Raw genomic sequence first — 25288 nt, forward strand, 5'->3', positions numbered from 1 at the left:
GGCCACAAAAATTTTGGATCAATTTAATCTTTGTGGTTTACCTTCATTTAGATCTTCTTTACATTATCAATAAGTTGGATTGCAAATAAACATTACTAAAACCTTACAATGGGCTCTTTATAATTTTTAATGGCGAGGTATTATATTATCATTCTTTCCAATGGTGTGGTTCACTTAAGATTTAAATCTACACAATTTTTTATACCGGGCCAAAAAATGGGTTGGAGAAACGTATGGGCGGTAAGGATATACAACACATCATCAAAATCTCACTTTTGTTTTATAACTTTTCAATTTTTCTTGTCAAAATACAAAATCTAGTTTTCTTTTTTTAAAAATATATTTTTTTACAATTTGACAATTTTTTCACAATTTTGTTTATTTTTTTAAATTTTCTTTTTCAAAATATCATTTTTTTTATTGAAATCTCACTTTGGTTATCTAACTTTTCAATTTTTCTTGTCAAAATACAAAATCTAGTTTTCTTTTTTTTAAAAAAATATATTTTTTTTACAATTTGTCAATTTTTTCACAATTTTGTTTAATTTCTTAAATTTTCTTTTTTAAAATATCATTTTTTTAATCTCACTTTTATTATATAACTTTTCAATTTTTCTTGTCAAAATACAATTTATTTTTCTTTTTTAAAAAAAATATATTTTTTATCAATTTGTTAAAATTTTCACAATTTTGTTTAATTTTTTAAATTTTCTTTTTTAAAATATCATTTTTTTATCGAAATCTTTTTTTTTTTCAAAATTATCAACAGGTTTTTTTTTTTTTTTAAAAATTTAAAATTTTTTTAAACATTGTTAATTATTTTTCTAAGCTTCTTAACTTTTTGTTTTTCGAAATTCATGGTTATATTGAGTAGCATAATTGAGTATTAGAGACGGTCCTTGACAGTCTCTAATAGAGATGGTCTATGGCCGTCTCTAATAGAGACGGTCCTTAACCGTCTCTAATAGAGATGGCCTTTGCCAGGGCTATAAGACGGCTAAGGACCGTCTCTAATAGAGACGGTCTTTGACAGTCCTAGATTGGAAGTAAAAGACAGCTAATGACCGTCTCTAATGGAGACGGTTAATGACCGTCTCGTATGATTGCATATAAGACGGTCAAAAACCGTCTCTAATGCGGACGGCCAATGACCGTCTCAGATGACCCATATAAGACAGTCAACGACCGTCTCAAATGATTTGTTGACGTTCAAATTTTTAGGACAAAATTAGGGACGGTCAGGGGCTGTCTAAAATTTTAGAGACGGTTTACAGCCGTCTCTAAAGCGTCTTTAAACCAAGCAATTTTAGAGACGGTCCAGAACCGTCTCTAAATCCGTCCTTTTTTTTCATTTTTCACGTAGTGCGTTTGAGAGTATTTAGGAGCGTTTGATGAAATCATCTACCACGTACACTCTAATTTTGGGATTTTTGGGAAAGATGGGCCGATTTGCAAAAAAAATTGGGGAAAATTAAAAAATTTTCTGAAATTTCTCAAACCGAAGAGAATGAGTAGTTGCGTTATGTTAGAAGGTATCTTCACTAGTATCATTATACTATGACCTGGACATAGTATTGTTGGTTTGTGAGTAACAATACTATGCCCATCTTCGTCGAGATGGAGATGATGATTTTGAGCCACCATGTAGCTCTATATGGGTCTGAGCCACAACCACATGCATTATTTAGAATGTATTGCTTGTGTTTCTATACATGTATTCTTACCTTTGTAAATTATATGAATAGACTTTGAATATACTTGCATCAGTTCAATCAAATAGCACATATATTAGGACCCCATATAGGAAACCTATTATGTGCACTTGTTTTTTATGATGTTTTGATGTCAAAGTGTGTATTGATGTTTTTTTTAACAATCTTTGTAGTTTCATCAATTCGACCAATTTTCCAATGTTTCCCCATGTTTCTCAACAACAACGATACATTACGTGATACAACTGATATATCACGTGTGATAATCAATATGTATCCATATCCCAAGCGTGCGATACATTACACGTGATAACGATACGAAAAACATTGATTCCAACCATGGCAATTTGAATGTTAGTGACCATTGCGATGTTGATTGGGTAATTTCGTCCAATGACAGGAGGTTGGCTAGTGGATACTGCTCCTTTATAGAGGAAACCTGTGACATTGAAAAGCAAGAAGCAGAGTGGTTGCTAGGCGATTTACTGAAGTTGAGTATAGAGCAGTGGATCACATGACTCCAATCTCTTCTTCAAGAAATGGGATTGGAGTCTAGCATACCCATTCCTCTCCACTATGACATACAAGTTGCCATATGCCTTGCCAAAAACCCTGTCTTTCATGAACGGGCTAAACAAACAGAACCTGATAATCACTTAGTTAGGGAAAAAGTGATGGGGAAATTATTAACCATGCTGTTCATCCAATCAGAAGATCAATTAGTCAATGTCTTCATGAAGGGTTCTAGGGATATTTGAGTTAGCTGGGCTAGCCGGGCAAGCGTCTTAGATATACATCAGCTTGAGGGTGAGTGTTAGAAGTGTATGTAAAAAAAAAGTGTTAGAAGTGTACCTGTATATGTCACTCCTGCAGCTATTCTGTGGCACCAAACAGTTTGGTGCTCCTGTAGTGTACTGTATTTAGTGTTTATCTTTTATTGTTTGTGATCTCTTTTTAATGTCCCTCGTCTCTCTTAGATCTTATCCATGTAACTAAATAAAGGGAGGGAGGACACGAACCACCACACTAATTCTCCCTCAACTTATTCATTCCTTCCAATTCTGTGGTACACGATCTTTTGGGCACCAATTGAACATTGCAATCTTTTTCCAACACACTAAGTGTTGGCACTAGATGGCCCATATATAGTTTTCAAAGTTTTCAAAAAGAATGAAGAGAAATCTCTGGGAGAAATCTTACAGTCGAATCTATGATCTGTTTTCACTTTTACAGTTACATCAATAGTTCTGGAGTGAGCGTTGAAATTCCTTCCACGTTTGCCAACCTACAAAACTTGGAGATCTGGTAAGCAATTGTGATTATACCATTCTTTCCATTCATAAAAGTATATTACACCAGAATTTACATGGAAGTTCTTGGGTTTCAGGCGGGCATCCAACAATCAGTTCACGGGCAAGATACCTCACTTCATTGGGAAATTGACAAAGCTTACAAGTTTGTAAGATAGGATTATGAGATTTTCTTTTATCTTCACCACTTTTTGTGCTTTTATTGAAGAAGGCCTACATCACACCATGAAAGTAGAGCTCCCAGGTGCATAAGATGCTACATGTTGACCGACTAACATTTTTAGCTAGAGGACCTAAACACCTTTACATAGATAGGAGTCTTTGGTCACTATCAACAGATTACTAATCTGGAACTAAACCTCCATGATGATAACATAATAATGACTGATACAAAGGAGTATGAGTAAAGCTCCAGTAAAATAAAATAAAATGCCGTGTTTGTATTCTTTGTGGAGCGAATGATAGTTGTAGATAGCTGTAGTTTCTAACAACAGAGAAGAGAATCAAATCTCTTCCTCTAATTTGATTTACTTTCCATGTATATCATTGTACATCTCTATATAAACCTTATTAAGGTAAAGCAATGTAGAGAAGAAAAAACACTAAGGAATTCCCCAAAACTTATCTTTGTTATCAGCGAATGGCTGTGACAATTAAAATATGATATGTTCCTTGATATGCCATGTAATCATTTTTTAAGGACATCCTTTAATGGATCCAAACCTAGGAAACTATCATTTTTCTTTAATGAATTCAGGACATCTCTTTTAGGATAAACATTACGTTGGTCCATGTAGGTGGAGAGGCCAGTGATGTTTCTGTTATTGCAGCAAAAGAGGGTGTTAGTTAGTCAACTCTTTATATCAAGAATTCATACCCATTATCTTGAATTTTTTTTTTGGGTCATATTATTAACATTTGAATCACACCTAGCAAGCTCATCTGGCATTGCATGCTAGATTTTTGTCATATTATTAACATTTGAATCGTGCCTGGCAAGCTCGTCTGGCATTGCACGCTAGAGATCTTGAACTTTTTGAAAATTTCACTTCTTAGATGACGCACAATAATTAGGCTAAAGTGAAGTGTTGTGCGTGCGTGTGTTGACATGTGAGTGGTGTTTGGTAAACATGTATTGGTGAGCTCCTATTGTTTTTTGCAAGCAACTCTTTTGGTCTGAAGGCGGAATAATTGTATGCCTTCATGCTTTGAGGTTTGCTTGACAACTACCCTTCCATGACCCTACCTTGCTACGTTGCTCATTGAGGCAAGCGTGTAATAGTTGGACTGGGGTGAACACTGGGTGGATTCATGCTAGCGTGTTAGTCATGTAAATGTGAGCCTCTACCATCTCTGGTTTCAAGAGACCGTTGAAAGAGAAAGGCTGATGTCTGGTGGGCAGCCAATCATATAAGATGATGAACCAAATAAGATGATAATGTTCAATAAATGTTCATGATGGAGGAAGGAAGGTAGCAAAACTAGGGTTAGAGAAATCCTGGCTTTGATGCCATGTTATTGGAGAAGAGCATGAGAAGGGAATTTGGGGAAAGTTGATAGTTAGGGAGCTAATAACATCCGTAACTATTTTATTAAGAAAACAGTATGGTGCCCTGAGGAAGCACTGAAAGTAAAATATACAACATTTATTTCTTTCTAACACTTCTAACTCTGCAGTTAGTTCTTCATGCAGGTGGCTTTGGGGGAACTCTTTTGAGGGTCCAATACCTTCTAGTTTATCTAATTTGACCTCAATGCAAGATTTGTGAGCGTTTATACTCCTTGGTGATTCTAATTCTTAAAATGTTTTTGGGCCATTACCTCTGTTATTTTGCTGACTTTACAGTATAATCATACAGGCGAATAAGTGAAGTTTCCAATGGGGGCTCTTCATTAGCTTTTATTAAGGATATGAAGGATTTAAGCATCTTGTAAGATCACATGGTCCTGATAAATGTATCAATACTTGTTTTTTTTTTTTTTAAAATAATAATTTATTATTCTCTTCATTTTTTATGAGAGTTGGAATGATGTTGCACAAGCGTTTTTCATGTTTTCTACCGAATCTTGAGAAATAATATGATTTCCGGTATTATTCCATCCAACATTGGAGAGTACCAAGCATTGATGCAGCTGTAAGTCATTCCTATTACGTGTATTTTGTGGCGACACTATTATATTCCATTTGTTGACTGAGGAGTTATAAGATCCTCTTCTGTAGGTGGGGCCAATGCTTCAATCAAAATTCTCCCGGATCAGACAATGATAATCCCTTAATCAGCTGCCAACAAATGCAAATTTTTATTTTTATTTTTGAACGAAATACTGCAAAGTAGGCGGAAAGGGACAGATTATATGGCTATGATATTTCAATTTAAGAGTTCTTTAACACATCCACCATTTGGAGTTGAACCCATCAGATCAGCATTCTGGACCGTTGAAAGTTCAAACATTGGCCCCATTCATACAGTCGTGGCCTGAGGATTATATATTGATGCTTCACATATCACATCTCACCTTTGTTATTTTCACCATTCTTATTTTTTGTATACTGGTAGAGATTTGAGCTTCAACAATTTGAGTGGCGAAATTCCAGCCTCTCTCTTCACTTTGAGTTCTCTCACTTGTAAGAACAAACGTGCATTGACTATTGAAGATCCTAAAATAGAGAAATGATCCGATGCTCTCAAAGCACGACAAGTTATAGTGCTCCTAGTTGCATTGGGACATTTGGGCAGTCTGTCAATAAATCCGGAGTATTCATTGGGTTGGGAACCCAATTTTCATAAGCTACCGTGAAAAAAATCACACCAATCAGATGGTTCAATCCATCCATAAGTTGACCTACTCTTTAGGATTGCCTGACAAAAATGATGCTTTAGAAAGAAAAGTAAGTGATCCGTGATGGTCCCCAACTAATGGATGTCCCAAATTGTTGGTTGGATCTATTTTGACATAAACAATGTTGACTGTTCTTTTTATATGCTATTGATCATATGCATAGAATTATCCGATCGGTGCAATATTTGCATGGTCGTCCATAACATGTGTGCCAGATCTAATGGACAGTTCGAAGTGATTTGTTGGACTTATCAAGTGGCCTGATGCATCTAGGACCACTATAACTTACAGATATTTACAGCACTGGATCATTTGGCCCTAACATATAGTCCTTAATTTTATTTGATATAATCTATTGTTTGTTGTCTTCTCAATGGGAAGATTTCTTGGAAACAACAGGTTATCTGATACACTGCCTGCTCAGAAAAGTTCAGCACTCCTTAATATGTATGTATGATCCAGCTGGTGGGCCCTGGTGCAGCTACTATTGTCCTCCCACAGATGGCAGGTGGGCCTCACCATGTATGTCTCGCAGATAAAAAAATCCGGCCGGTCTGGTGAAGAAGTGGGTCAAGAATTTTACATGTGTGGCCCGCCTGATGTCTCATGTTTCTCTGATTCATTTTATTAACTTGACGGACTTGATTATTTTTACTCTTTTAGGAAATTGCTTTGGGTCTTGATTATGTTTATTAACTTGACAGCAATTTTATTCAGTTTCAGTATATGAGGAATTGTAGGAACCTCAATCCAAGATTTGCACATTATACTCCGTTTTTCAGTTTGTATGTTGGGGGTCCATTTTTCAGTGATCCAGCCCATTTTTTCCATTGGGCCCATCATGGATTGACCCAGATTGGAAGATCCTAGCACCCAATCTTTTCCCTTATTTGAGTTGAATGTGTAAAACTGTTGTATTTGTCTTTGTAGCAGTCTATTTGCAGGACACAAATTGAAATGTTCTGGTTTCGATTCAGGATACTTTTATGAAATGGTCGATCGATGGTGGTGCCCGATAGACCACTTCTCTGGAATCTTTATTGTTGAAACATCGCCATACTTCTACAAACTGAAAATGCAAGTATTCTTTGTGTAGGATCATAAAATTCCTCTCTTCTTAGATTTCATTCATTCTTCATAAGTGCATTAATTTATTTTCTTCTCTAACAACAAGGATACCATTTGCTATCCACTCCATCCTTCTCTACACCCTCTAATCCATTGTGGCTGCAGAGATTTATCATACAACGAATTATCAGGAAGCTTTCCCTCTTGGGCTAGCCAACAAGGTTTACAACTGTACGTCTCATCCTTCTAATCTTCATTTCTCTAGTTTCATTGCAATCCATTTTCATCTACAAGGACTAATTTAGCATCGTACTCTTTTCTTTCTTCTTAGATTGTAGAGATGTTTTGCCTTCGGCACATTTGGTCAAGAGGGATCATCATTGCACAATACATGTCACGTGGGGGTGGTGGGTCCTATCCATACTGGTAGCCCTTGGTTGAAAATTACATTGAAAAGGACTAGCCAATCCAATAAAAATGGTGGTCTTTGAGTAGATGATTAAAACAAAAGTGGATTCAATTGGAGAAACCAATGTCTAGGATTGTTTGTTCATAGTGGTTTAATAGTGGGCATCTATGGAAAGGACCCAACTAGATGGACAGTATAGATCCTCCTCCCCTCATGCTTGGTATTGTGTGATAACTGTGTCTTCCTAATCCATCGTGGCAATATATAAACATGGCTGGGATTGTATTCAAACTTTTTATTGCTAGCACAAAACATTCAATTAATGACTTTTGGTCCTTTGCCAGCAGTTCAACCAAACTGCCTATAAATTTGACCATCTGTTTCATAATAATTGTGTGGATGCCTTATCACTTTATTGGGTACCCAGTATTCCACTGAGCCCATAGGCAACTGTATACATGTTCGTATGATCAGGAGATACAAGCCATGTCTGATCCAAGCTCCACCAAGTGGATGACCAAGCCCTACAATCAGACTGATACAGTCATCAGCTGAGCCATACATGTACATTGAAAGGGGACCCACAATTATTTTAAAGCTGTCCACCAGTGCTGTACATGTTTGGCCCATCTGATGATTTGGCCTGATATTTGTACCATGCGATGATCAACATGATCCGGCCTGCCTGATGCACGGGTCAGATTTCGGTGTTTATGCGTGTGTGGAGAGGCATGTGTGAGGCTTAACAAAGATTTGGGTACCTAACTGCCTGTAATAGTGGTACTGATTAGGGGCTCCTGGTCTGGTCTGTTCTGTGCAGGAACTTGGTGGCCAACAACTTTGTCATTGATGATTCTAACAGCAGGTTTTACAGAATTCCTTAAATTTTTTCTTTCTAATCTTTGAGGAGTTATTGTTTTGTTGCACTTGAGGTTCCATTGCCTTGGTTTACATGGGGTGTCTATGATGCCTGGATAGAGTCAAATAATCTAAACCATCCATCTAGTGGGCCATGCACAAGAGAGTGATGGGACAGCTACTGGCTGCATGAGTTTTCCTTGCTGATTATGGACCATAGGACAATTTTGTTTTTATCTCCTTATATGGAGGCATTAATCAGATGTATAGGACTGTCCAACTAATATGTTATTTACCCGAAGTCCATCTGCGGCAATGCCTATCAGGTGAACGGTTCGTATCATCTGTCCAAGGGGTTACGTATGCCCGTAATGAATTTGCCAAAGAAAAGATCCTCCAACATGACAGATCAGGGCCAGCCTCTTTATCTTATAAAAGCCTTTGCGAAACTATAACTGCACATAGATACCTGCTTCACGTGCATCGGTTGGATCTATATTGTGGTGTCTTCCATGGGGCACACTTGAGATCATCATTATTCTATTTGTTGAGATGACTACTGATAGATCATGTGGACATCATGATATGAGTATGATGACACTAGTGTATGTTTCAGGATATTTATTTTGTGGGACACCATGCGGATGGACGATTGGCAAGTGTCATGGATGTGCTCCCCACAAATGAGAGTTCGATTCCCCTCCTTGGGATTACTCAATGCACGTGGTTTGCTGGTGATTGCGTGCATCCGTAAGGAATAGTCTCGCCTTAAAATGGGGCGGGTATGCCCCGACGTCATAAAAATAAAAAATAAAAAAATTGTGGGATACCATGCGGATGGCCCATATCCCAAAAGGGGGATTGGACTGTGATAGGCATCTATGCAATGGCATTAAAAGGGAATGGTTTGCCTAAAACAGAGAAATGGTCCACCTAAATGAGAGCCATCTAATCACTAGCACGTATGCCTATGGTCCGTCCGCCCACTAGATCAGCATTCCCTATCAGAGTACACATTTGCAATGTGTAAGAGGGAACTTCCTACTGTTTTTATACTACCAACATCATAATAGAATTCCTTATTTGTTAACGGCTTCTCAATGCATGATTTTTTTGCATTCAGTATTTTGCCTCGAGGGTTGAATTGTCTTCAGCGAAATTTCCCATGTAATCGGGGTTCTCCGCGCTGTAAGCCATCTTTGTTCTTCTCCTTATCTTTTTATAGATGAATATGTATGATCAGATTGTGATGACGACCACCTACCAGAGGTACCTTTTTTTTTAGTATGTTCTTGGTTGGCTGCACCATGTGATCATGATCTGAAGAATCATTGTTCAGCTTGTTAGACTAGCGATGTTGTTCTTTTGGCTTGTGTACTGTTCTGCCTTTTCTTATTCTTTTGGTTGCCGTTGTATGGTTGCTTTTTAGTCCTAATGTAAATTCATGCATTCTGTCTCATTGAAATGGAAAATTACAAAAATGTGCTTCTCTGAGGGTGCATTTGGATTGCACCAAATATCATGAAATTTGGTGCAACCAACCAAATACAACCTTATAAGCCACAGATGGTACCAAAAATGTCGGTGTTGGCTGCCAATGTTGTTGTAATTGTACTTTTGTTTTTGCTTTCCAGTAAAGAATCTTTTATTCATCAAAAAATAAAATAAAACAAAGGGATCGGAAAATCTGTGCATAATGAAACTAGCGGGTATGGCAGATGCAACGCACGTGGAGAGATAGATAGGAGAGAGAGTTCCAAGAGCAAGGGTGCAGGTGTTCACTCCCCAAGTATAGGGTTGTGATGTAGTAATAAACTCGGTAAGACCGAGGTCGAATCCACAGGGACTGATACCTGTACGTTATCTGAAACCAAGTAGAACTAGTATAAGACTAAGATATGATCTAAACCAAATAGGATTTAAGAAATAATTGTGGAATAATTATCTAAAAGTTTAAGGAATTCAGAGGAAGGGAACTAGGGATTCAGAGGATCCACTTGTAGAGATAAGGGAGATCTTATGCCTGCATCAAGGATTATGGAATTCAAACTGAACTTACTTGATTTGGTTTTCAAGAGATGAAAGGTGTATGAATTAGAATGGATTCCATCACTAAACCATGCCCAGGAGACATAGTAAACAATAGAATTAAACTAATTTCCAACCAATTAACAATGTATGAAGATCAGGAAGGTACTGTCATCCTACCATGCCTATGGGACAATGATGAACAACAGGGCTTCCTGACTTCATAAATATAAAAAGAGGAAAGAAATATTCAAAGCCATTGCAAACCCATTGTAATTTCTGTCACAACAGATCATTAAAGACTAATAAAAATATTCCTTATAATAACCAACTAAATCAAATTAAGTTCAGAAATTTAATCTACTTGCATAGAATAGACTCTCCCATCTCGCTACAGGCTTCACCTCTTAGCCCTAGCTAAGAGGTTTAGCCACACATGATATGGGCTAAATTCTAATTAAAAGAAAGAAGAAGAAGAAGAAGAAAAAATAAAATAAAAAATCGGATCAGCTCCCACGTCCAGCTCCTTTCCTCAAGAAAACAAAACCCAAAACTCTTCCCAGCCGTGCACTCCACGTTCCCTGGTTACAGCAGCAGCAGAAAAAAACCGAGCACCTTTCAACCGAGCTCTCCCTTTTTCCTTCTTTTTCTTCCTTCTCGTTTCTCACGTTTCTTCTTTCCTTTCTTCACATGCGCCCGCCTTGTTTTCAAGCTTCCCTGCCAAACTCTTGCTCACGTCCCTGCCCCACTGTCCCCTCAAAGCTCTCTCTTTTCTTCCTTTTATCCCTTGCTAGGGACGGAGGAGCGAGGTTGTTGTATTCGAAACGGAAACAAATTCGTTTACGCAGACACAGCTGACGCAGCCGAGAATTTCGCAGAAAAGTACTTCCGTTTAGCTTGAGATTTTGGACGACTGATCGTCCAAAATCGGAATCGGACTTCTTGGTGGGGTTCAGGATCTCCTACTCTATCATTTGAACGGTCTGGATCATTGATCCGGTCGTGATTGACATCACAAAAGGGGCCACGGAGAGCGGCAGCGTCCGGGCGCTGTTTGGACTCTCTGCCTGCGCAGGACTTGCGCTGAGCTACTAGTGGGGCCCACTTACCTTGTCGCTTGAGAAATCCAAACCATCCATTAGATTCGTGACAAAATTTTGGTAAGAGGGATGGATTTTGGATCAGATTCGGCGTGACCCACGAAAGAAATCAGCTGCAATAGTTGTAGGGCAGTCCATTTGTGACCATTGAAACCAACAAGTGTACATACATGAGTACATAAAGTCAACATGGGTTTGGCTAAATCGAGCCCCTCTACATGATGGACGGCTCGGATTGAGCATTTGGACCATGATGATGGCCCACTGAGATCATCCTCAGTCTCTGTTTCATGATAGAAAGGGAGTTCACGTAAACAGAGTTCACTTCCCTGTGTTGCCATGCACTCTTAGTGCAAAAAGTGTAGTATATACACTGTATAATGATTATGAGAAATCCACACCATTCATCTTGTTCTCCATTTCATTTGAACCGTGGGGGCCAAAGTTAAAGCGTATCTGGACAGCGGGTGGGCCCCAAATCAGGATTTTATGGACTGATCTGTTAGTTCAGCTACTTTCACGAGGATCCAATAGCTGAAATTTGACGTGTACGGTTAGTTTTTGGTCCTCGAGCCATGTATAAAGTTTTGAGCTGATCGGATGGCGAGAACCCCGTGATCTTGCATTTTGGACGTCTTTTGGGCCACTTAAGCTTCAGTTTCTCGATTTTCGCGGACCCTTAGTATATAATTCCATCGCTCTTGGTCTTCTAGAGTCCGTTCCTTGCCTTGGTGCTTCTGGAGCGTCAAATCCATACATTTACCACCCTTTTTCAGTCCAGGTTCTTAAACACACTCTGCATTACAAACACGATTAAATCAGCCATTAAACGGTATTATGTTTGTAAATCCAAGTAATAACTGGGGTCTAATATGCAATATTTAACCCTCAACACAACCCCCAACCAGCATCTTGCTAGTCCCGAGCAAGGTATGCGAAAAAATAAATTGAGAATTACAGGACAATTTCTACAAACCCAAGAGATTTATGAAACACAATTCAGATACTCGAATTAAAAAATACTAAGATTCATGAATGTTGGCATTACTTTCTCCTGAAATCAAGCTCACGATAAACCAAATTCAAAGTATTAGTCCCTTAATTAGAATAATCCTAAACATTGAGTTCCACAGGTGTAAAGTGTAATCCTAACTTTCAACATTAATATTCAATTCTTTATTTCAGGATATCGTTGGTAACCAATAAGAGAATTCATAATAACCAAAGCTTGCCTCAAAGATCATCTTTTCATTCTTTCAGCTCTTTTTTTTTTTTTTTTTTAAGACTAAAAAACCAAGAAGGGGATTAAGTCCTCACTTATAGGGAGCAAACCTATAGTGAAGATTCTTTGCCTAACCTTTTTCAACGGTATCTTTTCCTTTTAATTGATCATGACGGGCAATTGTTCAAGTTGGTTCCTTCTATGCTTACTGATCACCAAATTAACCCTTCAGTTTCAAACTGAAATCTTAATGTGTAAGCGAGATGTGACATGTGAAATCATGACTCAATCAATGTTTACAACTTCTAATCATGGATTAATAATTAAACTTAACTGTGAAATCTAACAAGCAACTGAATCCAAGAGCAGTAAATCACCAACATTTCATATCCTGTAATTCTAAATCAAAGATGGTCGTCAAATCACTTTGAATTCACCAGAAAGTCCAGAAAAATTTTAAAAAATTTTCACAATTTTTGCTCAAGAAAATACTGATTAAGTAACCTAATCTCCCACCCCCAACCTAAAAGCTACATTGTCCTCAATGTAAAGGATATGAATATGGAATGCGCATAGGACAACAAAAGTAAAGAAAAAGTGAAGGGAAGATAGTACCTGGATGATGAATCGTGAGAGACTTTCCAAGAGATCGCAGCATGGAATCCGGTCAGCACGAGAGAGAAAGTAACACAAAACTAACAAAAATAAAATCCTACCTATACCACTTTCGCAGGTGCTCTCGATTGCATTTAGCGCATGCAACAAGCCTTTAAACCCCTAGGTTACCCCTAGTGGACGAGTTGTAGTCTCGTGAGGGTTTGCGGCAATGCTACCCACAAACATTGAACTAATGAATGAGAAAAGTGAAATGGAATGAAAATTTGGGTTGCGTCCTAGGAGCGCTAAGTTTAACGTCTTCAACTAGACAAGAATGGACCATGAATCCTAGTCCTAAGAAAACAGGAAACTTACCTATACCTCCATCAGACTAGGAGATTAATCCTGGTAAACAGGATCAGTCAGAGGCATGGACATGTCCTCTGAATCAAATTTCTCGACAAATGGTTTCAATCGATGTCCATTGACTTTAAACTCCTTGCCATTGTCGGGATCTCTTATCTCAACGGCCCCATGCGGAAAAACAGTGACAACAATATAAGGACCGATCCAACGAGATCGAAGCTTACCCGGAAAGAGATGTAATCGAGAATTGTACAAAAGGACCTTCTGACCAGGCGTGAATGATTTTCGCAAAATGTGTTGGTCATGAAATGCTTTCATCTTGTCCTTGTAAATCCTCGAATTATCGTACAAATCTTTCCGGATTTCTTCAAGTTCATTCAATTGAAGATTGCGTAGTGAGCTAGCGTTGTCCAGATTGAAATTAAGATTTTTGATCGCCCAGTACGCTTTATGTTCCAACTCCACAGGCAAGTGACAAGCTTTCCCATAGACAAGTTTAAAGGGAGACATTCCAATAGAGGTTTTAAAGGCAGTACGGTATGCCCATAAGGCATCGGTCAATCGGATTGACCAATCCTTATGATCTGGGTTAACCGTTTGCTCCAAAATGTGTTTGATCTCCCTATTTGAAATCTCAGCTTGTCCACTTGTTTGTGGATGGTATGGGGTGCTCACCTTATGGGAGATACCGTATTTCTTCATTAAGCTCTCGAATGGTCTATTACAAAAGTGTGAGCCCCCATCACTAATGATGGCTCGAGGCGTTCCGAATCGAGAAAGAATGTTTTCTTTTAGGAATTTAATGACCGTGCGATGGTCATTCTTTCGACACGGAATCGCTTCGACCCATTTAGTGACATAATCCACGGCGAGCAAAATATACAGATTTCCAAACGATTGGGGGAATGGTCCTATGAAATCGATGCCCCAGCAATCAAATGCTTCAATGATAAGAATGGGATTCAAAGGCATCATATTTCGACGGGACCATGCTCCCAATTTCTAACAACGCTCACAAGCTTTGCAAAACTCATGAGTGTCCCTAAACATAGTGGGCCAATAAAAGCCACACTGCAGGATCTTGGCCGTGGTCTTTTTAGCAGAAAAGTGACCACCACAGGCCTCTGAGTGACAGAAGGAGATGGGGCAATATTTCGCCGTACACATCTCCTTAGAATTTGGTCCAGGTAATATTTAAATAAGTAAGGATCATCCCAGAAAAGTTGCGCACCTCGGTGAAAAATTTCTTCTTATCTTGCGCGGTCCACTGTGTCGGTGTAAAACTGTAGCAAGATAATTAGCAATATCGAACCAAGGTGAATGGGAGACTCGAAACAGTTTCGTCCGGGAACATATCATTGATATGGGTCGCCTCAAGGGAATCAGAGGTATTAAGGCGAGAAAGGTGATCGGCCACTACGTTCTCTACTCCTTTTTATCTTTAATTTCCAAATCAAATTCTTGGAGTAGAAGGATCCATCGTATCAAGCGGGGCTTAGAATCATTCTTAGAGAGAAGATACTTCAGTGCCGCATGATCTGTATAGATAATGATCTTGGATCCGATCAAGTAGGACCTAAATTTGTCCAAGGCGAACACTACAGCTAAGAGTTCCTTTTCCGTAGTCGAGTAGTTCACCTGGGCAGGATTTAGAGTCCTACTCGCGTAATGAATGACGTAGGGCTTCTTATCTTTTCTCTGGCCTAGGACCGCCCCAAGAGCATAATCAGAAGCGTCGCACATAAGCTCAAAAGGAAGGCTCCAGTCGGGTGGCTGCATGATAGGTGCAGTGGTTAACGTGCCCTTAAGCTTGGTGAAAGCTTCCTGGCACTGCTCAGTCCACTCGTACGGAACATCCTTTTGAAGAAGATTACATAAAGGACGAGAAAGAAGACTAAAGTCCTTTATGAATCGCCTGTAAAATCCTGCGTGTCCTAAGAAGGATCGCACGTCTCTGATGTTCTTGGGTGGAGGTAGGTTAGAGATATGATTGATTTTTGCCTTATCTACCTCGATTCCCTTGGACGAGATGATATGCCCAAGGACAATTCCCTTCTGAACCATGAAATAGCACTTCTCCCAATTAAGTACCAAGTTCTTTTCTTCACATCTTTTCAGCACACATTTAAGACTTTCCAAGCACTTGCTGAAAGATGGACCGTAAACGGAGAAATTGTCCATGAAGACCTCTAGATATTGCCCCACCATATCAGAAAAGATACTAAGCATACATCGCTGAAAGGTGGCAGGGGCATTACATAGTCCGAATGGCATCCTTCGATAGGCAAAGGTGCCATAGGAACATGTGAATGTGGTCTTTTTCTGGTCTTCAGGGGCTATCTCTATCTGGTTGTAGCCCGAATACCCGTCAAGGAAACTGTAATAGGAATGACCAGCTAACCTTTCCAGGATCTGATCAATGAATGGTAAAGGAAAGTGGTCTTTCCTCGTGACGGTATTCAACTTCCTGTAGTCAATGCACATTCTCCAACCAGTAGTGACTCTAGTTGGCACGAGTTCATTATTAGCATTGGCTACGATGGTGATTCCGGACTTCTTAGGAACCACTTGAGTTGGACTCACCCATTGACTATCAGATATAGGGTATATAATACCCACATCCAATAGTTTAAGAACCTCGGCCTTAACCACTTCCTTCATGTTTAGATTTAGTCTACGTTGTGGTTGCCGAGCAGTTTTTGCATTATCCTCAAGATATATGTGGTGAGTACAAATCGAGGGATCGATTCCTTTGAGGTCCGCTATCGTCCATCCCAGGGCTCCTTTATGCTCAATGAGAGTAGATATAAGCATACTCTCCTGTTCTTTCTCTAGGTGGGCAGAGATCACCACCGGGTATGTCTCATCTTGACCTAAATAGGCATATTTCAAATCAGAGGGCAAAGGTTTTAGGTCAAGCTTCGGCGGCTTGAGGTTAGCCGGTAGAGGCACTACATCGGTTCGTGGTAATTCTTCAAATTGTGGCCTCCACCGGTTAACTTCAAGTACCGGTGCAGTATCAAGCAAGGCGCACGTCTCCCTAATCATGTCATCATCAAAATCATGGGAGTGGGCCAGGCACGTCTCCAGATGGTCGGAGGATAAGGTCAGCGGTGTCGTATCTTCCACGAAAGAGTCAATCATGTTAATGTCGTGGAAATCATCATCATCCTCTGAGTTGCTGCCGTTATTGAAAAAAATGTTTGACTCCAATGTCAAATTTCCAAAAGACATAGTCATGATACCATTCCCACAATTGATAATTGCATTTGACGTGGCGAGGAATGGGCGACCAAGAATGATGGGAATCTGAGTGCTCATGTTATTGATGGGTTCGGTGTCCAGGATGATAAAATCTACAGGGTAGTAAAATCTATCGACCTGGACTAACACATCCTCAATTATCCCTCTTGGTACACGAACAGAGCGATAGCAAGTTGTAGTGTGGTTATGGTGGGTTTTAATTCACCCAAACCTAACTGTTTGTATACCGAGTAGGGAATCAGATTGACGCTCGCTCCTAAGTCAAGAAGTGCGTGATCAATTCGATGGTTCCCGATTACACATGATATGGTTGGGCTACCGGGATCCTTGAATTTCTGTGGCACGTCTTGCTTTAGTATGGCACTCACTTTCTCAGTCAAGAAGATTTTCTTTTGAATAATTTTCCGTCTTTTGGTCGTGCATAAGTCTTTCAGGAATTTGGCATATGAAGGTATCTGTTTAACGACATCAAGTAGAGGAATGTTGACTTTCAGCTGTTTCAACACCTCTAGGATATCCTGAGAGTTGAAAGAGGTTTTGGTGAAACCAACCGTTGAGGGAATGGAGCAACTGGCTTCTCTAGAAGTTCCGGTTCTACTTTTTATGGGGCATCACTGGATCCATCATTGTTGTCCTTTTCTGGTTCTTGAGGCTTTTCGGGCCTAACCGGAAGAGTTTTATCAATGATTTTCCCACTCCTAAGAGTGGTGATGGATTTAGCATGCCCCATCTGATTTGAAGAGCTGGGATCATTATTCTTGTACTGCGGTTTAGGATTGGGGAGAGGTTGTGTAGGAAGCATCCCCTTTTCTATAACCGTCATACGAGAATCTATCTTTTGCATAAAATCTGTGATTCCCCGCATTGCCTGAGCCAGCTCTTGTATGGGATTTTGAACCGGTTCCTCTTGAGGTTTCACTTGATTTGGATTTTGATTGAAGAAACCTGGAGGAGTCGCCGTTTGTCCATTCCTCCAACTAAAGTTTGGATGATTTTTCCAGCCAGGATTGTATGTGTTGGAGTTAGGTCCAGTAAAAGGTCTTTGATAGTTATTTACGGCATTGGCTTGTTCATTCAACACTCCTCGAAAGGCAGGTATTGTAGGACAGTTTTCAGTTGTGTGAATGTTGCAATCACAGATGCCGCACACAATTTCATTGACCTTATCCTTCTTTCCTTCCATGGCCTCAACTTTCCTTATGAGCGTAGTCACTTTACACTTGAGATCATCCTCTTCTTTCAAGAGATATAATCCACCTTTCTCCTTTAATTGAGTCGGCCTAGACGTAGTGTTCGACTTTGGGTAATAGTCCCAAGATTGTGTTTTTTCAGCCAAACTGTTGAGGTAGTCCCATACCTCGTCGACATCTTTATTAATGAACTCTCCATTACACATTGTCTCGACCATTTGGCGCATGGAAGATGTCAGTCCATCATAGAAAAAATTTGTAATGCGCCACGTTTCAAATCCGTGTTGTGGGCATGAACTGACCAAATCTTTGAACCTTTCCCAACATTGGAAGAATGTTTCATCTTCCTTTTGGGCAAAGTTCATGATTGCTTTTCTGAGGGTAATCGTTTTATGATGTGGGAAGAACTTTTTTATGAATTCCCTCTGCATGTCGTTCCATGTGCCAATGGATCTACGACGCAGTGAATGTAACCACGTCTTAGCTTTCTCTTTTAAGGAAAAAGGAAAGAGTTTCAGTCTGATCCTCGGATACATTAGGAAAACATAATGTAGCTATTATCTCATTGAACTCTTTCAAATGTAAATATGGACTTTCAGATTCAAGTCCATGGAATTTGGGAAGGAGTTGGATAACTCCTGGCTTGATGTCCATTTGTCCTGTGTTTTCAGGAAAAATCATGCATGAGGGCGTACTCACTCCCGCCGGTTGTAGATAATCTCGTAGAGTACGAGGCGGGGGTGCCTGTTGCACCTCATTTTCATCTTGGGTATCCTCCACCCTTGGTGGAAGTAGAGGAGGTTGGTCTTTAGCCATAACTTCACTTAACTCAGGGGATTTCGAGCGGTGTCTAGTCCTGCGATGGATAGTCAACCCCTCAACCAATCCTCCTTCAGTCAAGAGACGTCGAGTGTTGTCACGGGCCCACTTGGGCATGAAAACACTCGCAGCCCTCAATTAAAAACCTAATCCTAAGAAAAGAAAATCTAGAAAGAAAGAGAGGGAGAGTTGGAAAGGAATTACTTAAGTTAAGGACCTGCAAAATAAAACAAAAATAAGTTAGATTCTAAAAAGAAAAATAGCAGTAAATTAGTTTCTAAAAGAAGGAATTCTTAAAAGAAAGTGGAGATTTCTAAAATAAATTAGGAACGATCTAAACTAGAAAGTAGATTATTAAAAGAGAACTGAAAGATAGGAAGTAGGGAAAGAGCTTACCAAATTAGAAATTTCTATCTTAAAGGCCTACAAAATAAGAAGCTTAGTTTCTAAACAAAAATCCTAAAAATAAATGAAAAAATAAATTAGATTTAAAAAGAGTTAAAAATAGAAAGTGAAAAACAAAAGAGAAAAGTTTCGAAAATTAGAGGATTTTTCTAGAAAGGGAAATAACTACCCTAGTTTCTAAAAATAAACTGCTTCCTAAAAATAGAAAAAATACTAGAATTAAAAAAATTTCAAAATTTAAACCCTAATTCTAAAAGGTAGAAAGAGTAGAGAGATTAGGAAGGAATTACCAATTTAGAACTTATGTAAGGATCCTACAAAATCAGGAAAATAGGTTAGGTTCTAAAAATAAAATAAAATAAAATAAAAACCTTTAACCTAAAGTTAGTAAAATCCTAATCCTAACCCAATTCTAAAACTAATTAATTTCAAAAAAACGTAACCAACGGCGCCAAAAACTTGTTCACTCCCCAAGTATAGGGTTGTAATGTAGTAATAAACTCGGTAAGACCGAGGTCGAATCCACAGGGACTGATACCTGTACGTTATCTGAAACCAAGTAGAACTAGTACTAGACTAAGATGTGATCTAAACCAAATAGGATTTAAGAAATAATTGTGGAATAATTATCTAAAAGTTTAAGGAATTCAGAGGAAGGGAACTAGGGATTCAGAGGATCCACTTGTAGAGATCAGGGAGATCTTATGCCTGCATCAAGGATTATGGAATTCAAACTGAACTTACTTGATTTGGTTTTCAAGAGATGAAAGGTGTATGAATTAGAATGGATTCCATCACTAAACCATGCCCAGGAGACAAAGTAAACAATAGAATTAAACTAATTTCCAACCAATCAACAATGTATGAAGATCAGGAAGGTACTGTCATCCTACCATGCCCATGGGACAATGATGAACAACAGGGCTTCCTGACTTCATAAATATAAAAAGAGGAAAGAAATATTCAAAGCCATTGCAAACCCATTGTAATTTCTGTCACAACAGACCATTAAAGACTAATAAAAATATTCCTTATAATAACCAACTAAATCAAATTAAGTTCAGAAATTTAATCTACTTGCATAGAATAGACTCTCCCATCTCGCTACAGGCTTCACCTCTTAGCCCTAGCTAAGAGGTTTAGCCACACAGGATATGGGCTAAATTCTAATTAAAAGAAAGAAGAAGAAGAAGAAGAAGAAAAAAAAAAATCGGATCAGCTCCCCCGTCCAGCTCCTTTCCTCAAGAAAACAAAACCCAAAACTCTTCCCAGCCGTGCACTCCACGTTCCCTGGTTACAGCAGCAGCAGAAAAAAACCGAGCACCTTTCAACTGAGCTCTCCCTTTTTCCTTTTTTTTCTTCCTTCTCGTTTCTCACGTTTCTTCTTTCCTTTCTTCACATGCGCCCGCCTTGTTTTCAAGCTTCCCTGCCAAACTCTTGCTCACGTCCCCTCAAAGCTCTCTCTTTTCTTCCTTTTATCCCTTGCTAGGGACGGAGGAGCGAGGTTGTTGTATTCGAAACGGAAACAAATTCGTTTACGCAGACACAGCTGACGCAGCCGAGAATTTCGCAGAAAAGTACTTCCGTTTAGCTTGAGATTTTGGACGACTGATCGTCCAAAATCGGAATCGGACTTCTTGGTGTGGTTCAGGATCTCCTACTCTATCATTTGAACGGTCTGGATCATTGATCCGGTCGTGATTGACATCACACAAGGGGCCACGGAGAGCGGCAGCGTCCGGGCGCTGTTTGGACTCTCTGCCTGCGCAGGACTTGCGCTGAGCTACTAGTGGGGCCCACTTACCTTGTCGCTTGAGAAATCCAAACCGTCCATTAGATTCGTGACAAAATTTTGGTACGAGGGATGGATTTTGGATCAGATTTGGCGTGACCCACGGAAGAAATCAGCTGCAATAGTTGTAGGGCAGTCCATTTGTGACCATTGAAACCAACAAGTGTGCATGCATGAGTGCATAAAGTCAACATGGGTTTGGCTAAATCGAGCCCCTCTGCATGATGGACGGCTCGGATTGAGCATTTGGACCATGATGATGGCCCACTGAGATCATCCTCAGTCTCTGTTTCATGACAGAAACGGAGTTCAACGTAAACAGAGTTCACTTCCCTGTGTTGTCATGTACTCTTAGTGCAAAAAGTGTAGTATATATACTATATAATGATTATGAGAAATCCACACCATTCATCTTGTTCTCCATTTCATTTGAACCATGGGGGCCAAAGTTAAAGCGTATCTGGACAGCGGGTGGGCCCCAAATCAGGATTTTATGGACTGATCTGTTAGTTCAGCTACTTTCACGAGGATCCAATGGCTGAAATTTGACGTGTACGGTTAGTTTTTGGTCCTCGAGCCATGAAGACCTCTAGATATTGCCCTACCATATCATCTTGCATTTTGGACGTCTTTTGGGCCACTTAAGCTTCAGTTTCTCGATTTTCGCGGACCCTTAGTGTATAATTTCGTCGCTCTTGGTCTTCTAGAGTCCGTTCCTTGCCTTGGTGCTTCTGGAGCGTCAAATCCATGCATTTACCACCCTTTTTCAGTCCAGGTTCTTAAACACACTCTGCATTACAAACACGATTAAATCAGCCATTAAACAGTATTATGTTTGTAGATCCAAGTAATAACTGGGGTCTAATATGCAATATTTGACCCTCAACAGCAGGCCACACACACACACACAAGGGTAACATCATCGTCATTGTCATCATCTAAACCTTATCCCAACTAATTGGGGTTGGCTACATGAATTCTTTTCCGCCATTCCACTCTATTAGGGGCCGTAACTTCAGTTAGACCAATCTGTTTTCACTAACTCCACCCACGCCCTTTTAGGCCTCCCCCTTGCCCTTTTAGAGCCTTTAACTTGTACCAACTCATTATTTCTAATCGGCATAGTTCTTGGTCTTTGTTGCGCATGACCAAACCATCTAAAAGTTTACTTCCCCTCATCTTATCACATATTGATGCTATTCATAAATTCCCTTAGATGCATTCATTTCTAATTCTAGTTGTTTGACCACTCGCCCATCTCAACATCCACATTTCGGCTTCACACATCCATCATCATCATCATCATCATCATCTTATGAACTCAATTAAAGTGGTAGAAATACCCCTGGCTGAATTCGCGGAGACATCCAAATTATCTAAATAGTAAATACACATTCCTATGTTGGAAATCCCATTGAAGATAAAGAGACATCCAAATTACCCAAATACCCTTTTCCAATGTTAGAAATCCCTTCCAATGTCCTACTGAAACCCAACTTCATGACTCCCCATAGACTGATTTCTTGCTAAAATTGTCCCTAGCTACTGATGTTATATATAGTAGGGATTATAAGATTATACTATTCAAAAATAATTTCATGAAGGCCTCGAATTTGGACACCAGTGGAAGCTCTGTTTGAAGTGGATAAAAATGCCCTTACTCTAACCCATTATGACTTGTAAGGGGTTATGATGCAAGACATGAAAATTAAATATGATATGTGAGATTTCAAGCTTAAGATCACGTTAGTTCAGAAACAATTACACAAATTCCATATCCCACATGAAAGTCCAAACATTCAATTAAGGGGAATCTATGCGGGTCTAGGCCTACACATGATAGGGCTGGATCAATAAAAATTATAAACCAAACGATACTGAAAGATAAGAAATAATCATCCACACATACATAGTAATTAGTCCCTAATCCAAGGGATTTAGAAATTTCAATTTAGGGAACCCTAGGGTAAGAAAAGGGGCATAAAATTGGAGATTTGAGTAATTTAGGGTTAGGTTTAGAGATTTTGGATGAAAGAAGAGTGAAAGAGAGGAGAGAGATGAACCAGAGAAGTACGACACGCGTGGACAACAACAATGGCCTAGACGCACGTGCGTGTAATCCCAGCCGCACGTGTGTGGGATCCACTATTCAGAAAAAGGCGACCTTGGCCCTGGTCGGCCAGGGATGGAATCCAAAATTCCTAAATTTCAGCTCGATTCAATGTACGGTTTGTGCGTGGTGCTTCGCCGAAGTTTTAGCCCTCCTGTAGGGCCAGATTCTGAAATTCTGCTGTGTGGAAGAGAATTGCTGCAATCGACAATTGATTCGAAGTGTAGATGATGGGGTGAGATGAGAAGAAGGGATGATTGAAGATGAGTAGTAGAGATGGCGATGGATGGGGGCAAATCGAGATAGATGTGGCTTCGCACCACGGTAGTTAACTCTTTGATGAAGGGAGGACTTCGCACCCAATTAGGCTTTACAATTCAAAGAGTGAAAAAATGCAGAATTTTTATTAATCTTCAATGAATAAAAAAAAGCCACAAGGGGTGCCTATTTATAAGAAAATCCTATACTCCAAAACTCACGCCATGTGTGCAACCTATTACTTGGCGATGAAGTAAACTAAAACAAAAACTAATTAAAAAATCTAAAGCGTCCATGATGTTCTAAATAACATTAATAAGCAAAACTAGAAATCAATCTGACTAGTGGGCTACGATCATGAGATCCTATGGTGGGCTTTTCTTGATTGTCGGGCCCACTCTTTGGAATCAAAACTTCGTCTCCTAACTAGGAGGCCCTCCCCGGACGTCGTCATCTATCCAGATCGACGGTGGGGTCCTCCTTCTGGCGTACATGCGTAGGGGGCGGCGTGTGTGCACATGATGTCCCCATCAGGTTATAAATGAAATATCTGACTCCTTACTGCAGAAAACACTGTTAGGGTTATGCCTCGAAAAACTAGTGTTATACTCTTTATACCTCGGTTTATTATGTGATGCATTCATTTATTAGCCTCATTAATGTGTGTGGAACATAGAAATCATATTACATGAATGGGTTAAAGCGAGGGATTCCTTTAGTCATCCATGGGAACCTGAGATTGGGGGAGAGTTGTTGGCCATGGAACTCAATATCCTATTTAACCATGACCAATTAGCAGGCCGTTAGACAAAATGTGGTATTCTTATCTTATTCATCCTGTGTGAGGGGATTAACAATGAGTCAGGATGGAAGGTCTCCACTATTGGGCACGACAACGAGTCGGTGTGCCTTGGCTTGACCCCACATAGGGGTGTGAGTGTGCCATGGGTACAGGCTCCTGGTTTGGACATATTAAGTACTTACATTGGCAGGGCTAATGACAAGTCTGTAGATCTGGAGACACATTATTCTTAGATTAGATCGACTTGCGGATGCACGAAGCTTCAATTAATCCTTAGACCTGAGGAGGTGTGGGCTGAGAGGTCTTGATTACATGTGCTTTGGCTCACTTAACGAAGTCATCTCATTGCCATTAAAAGTGGGGATAGTTGGGGGCATACATCAAGGTCCATTGAAGCTTGCACAAATCAACAAAGGATCAGCTTGGTTACCTGGGACATTACTTATGTGCTGATCTTATGGTTTGGATTATTCCTCAAGTGTTTTAAAGGCTTACTAGCACATTAAAAGTTTTCTATTGGTTAATTGGAGATTTTCAACCGTTAAGTTTTAGTTTTGACTGTTGATTTGTTTTAAACTAAGCTTGGTGAACATCCAATTGTTAAGATCTGATGATCTATACTTTAGGCCGACATGGGATATTGGCTGAGGATGGTGTCCACGGTAAGTTAAGGGATTTGGTCGGTTGGAGTGCCTGGTTAGGACAAGATCATGAACTTTTGATGAATTAGGTCATTACTGAAGTTTGTAAGGTGGTGGAGTATCATAACCGTTGTTTTTCCTAATAGCTAGTTTTTTATAAATAGATCCTGTCTCGGAGTGAGAGCAAATATAGAAGAAAGGGCCTTTGGACGCCCAAGCCCCCTAAGTAATGCAGGACATGAAAATTGAATATGATATGCGAGAGTTCATGCTTAAGATCATGTTAGTTCAGAAACAATTATACAAATTTCATATCTCATATGAAAGTCCAAACATTCAATTAAGGGGAATCTATGCGGGTCCAGGCCTACACATGATAGGGCTGGATCAATAAAAATTATGAACCAAACGATACTCAAAGATAAGAAATAATCATCCACACATGCATAGTAATCAGTCCATAATCCAAGGGATTCAAAAATTCCAATTCGGGGAA

The 25288-nt window shown here is 39.5% G+C and overlaps 1 protein-coding gene, 1 long non-coding RNA gene and 1 other non-coding gene across 3 annotated transcripts in view; all 3 read left to right on the top strand.

Moving 5' to 3' along the window:
- LOC131219927 (probable LRR receptor-like serine/threonine-protein kinase At1g56140) overlaps positions 1 to 6634 on the top strand; it is a 47818-nt gene extending 41184 nt beyond the window's left edge. Inside the window, exons 4-10 of the mRNA XM_058214913.1 lie at positions 2946 to 3017; positions 3100 to 3171; positions 4716 to 4787; positions 4882 to 4953; positions 5086 to 5157; positions 5581 to 5648; positions 6245 to 6634. Coding sequence (XP_058070896.1) covers positions 2946 to 3017; positions 3100 to 3171; positions 4716 to 4787; positions 4882 to 4953; positions 5086 to 5157; positions 5581 to 5648; positions 6245 to 6402 — 586 coding nt within the window. The 3' untranslated portion in view covers positions 6403 to 6634. The remainder of the gene's footprint in view (positions 1 to 2945; positions 3018 to 3099; positions 3172 to 4715; positions 4788 to 4881; positions 4954 to 5085; positions 5158 to 5580; positions 5649 to 6244) is intronic.
- Positions 6635 to 9745: 3111 nt separating this feature from the next.
- Positions 9746 to 25013, top strand: LOC131220917 (uncharacterized). The gene is made up of 3 exons (XR_009158886.1): positions 9746 to 9972; positions 21874 to 22667; positions 23884 to 25013. It is a non-coding gene; the product is annotated as an uncharacterized LOC131220917 (long non-coding RNA).
- LOC131222236 (small nucleolar RNA R71) lies at positions 18242 to 18348 on the top strand. The gene has a single exon (XR_009159943.1). It is a non-coding gene; the product is annotated as a small nucleolar RNA R71 (small nucleolar RNA).
- Positions 25014 to 25288: the final 275 nt, after the last annotated feature.

The sequence above is a fragment of the Magnolia sinica genome, chromosome 12, assembly GCF_029962835.1.
Source record: "Magnolia sinica isolate HGM2019 chromosome 12, MsV1, whole genome shotgun sequence".
In the NCBI taxonomy this organism is placed as follows: Eukaryota; Viridiplantae; Streptophyta; class Magnoliopsida; order Magnoliales; family Magnoliaceae; genus Magnolia; species Magnolia sinica.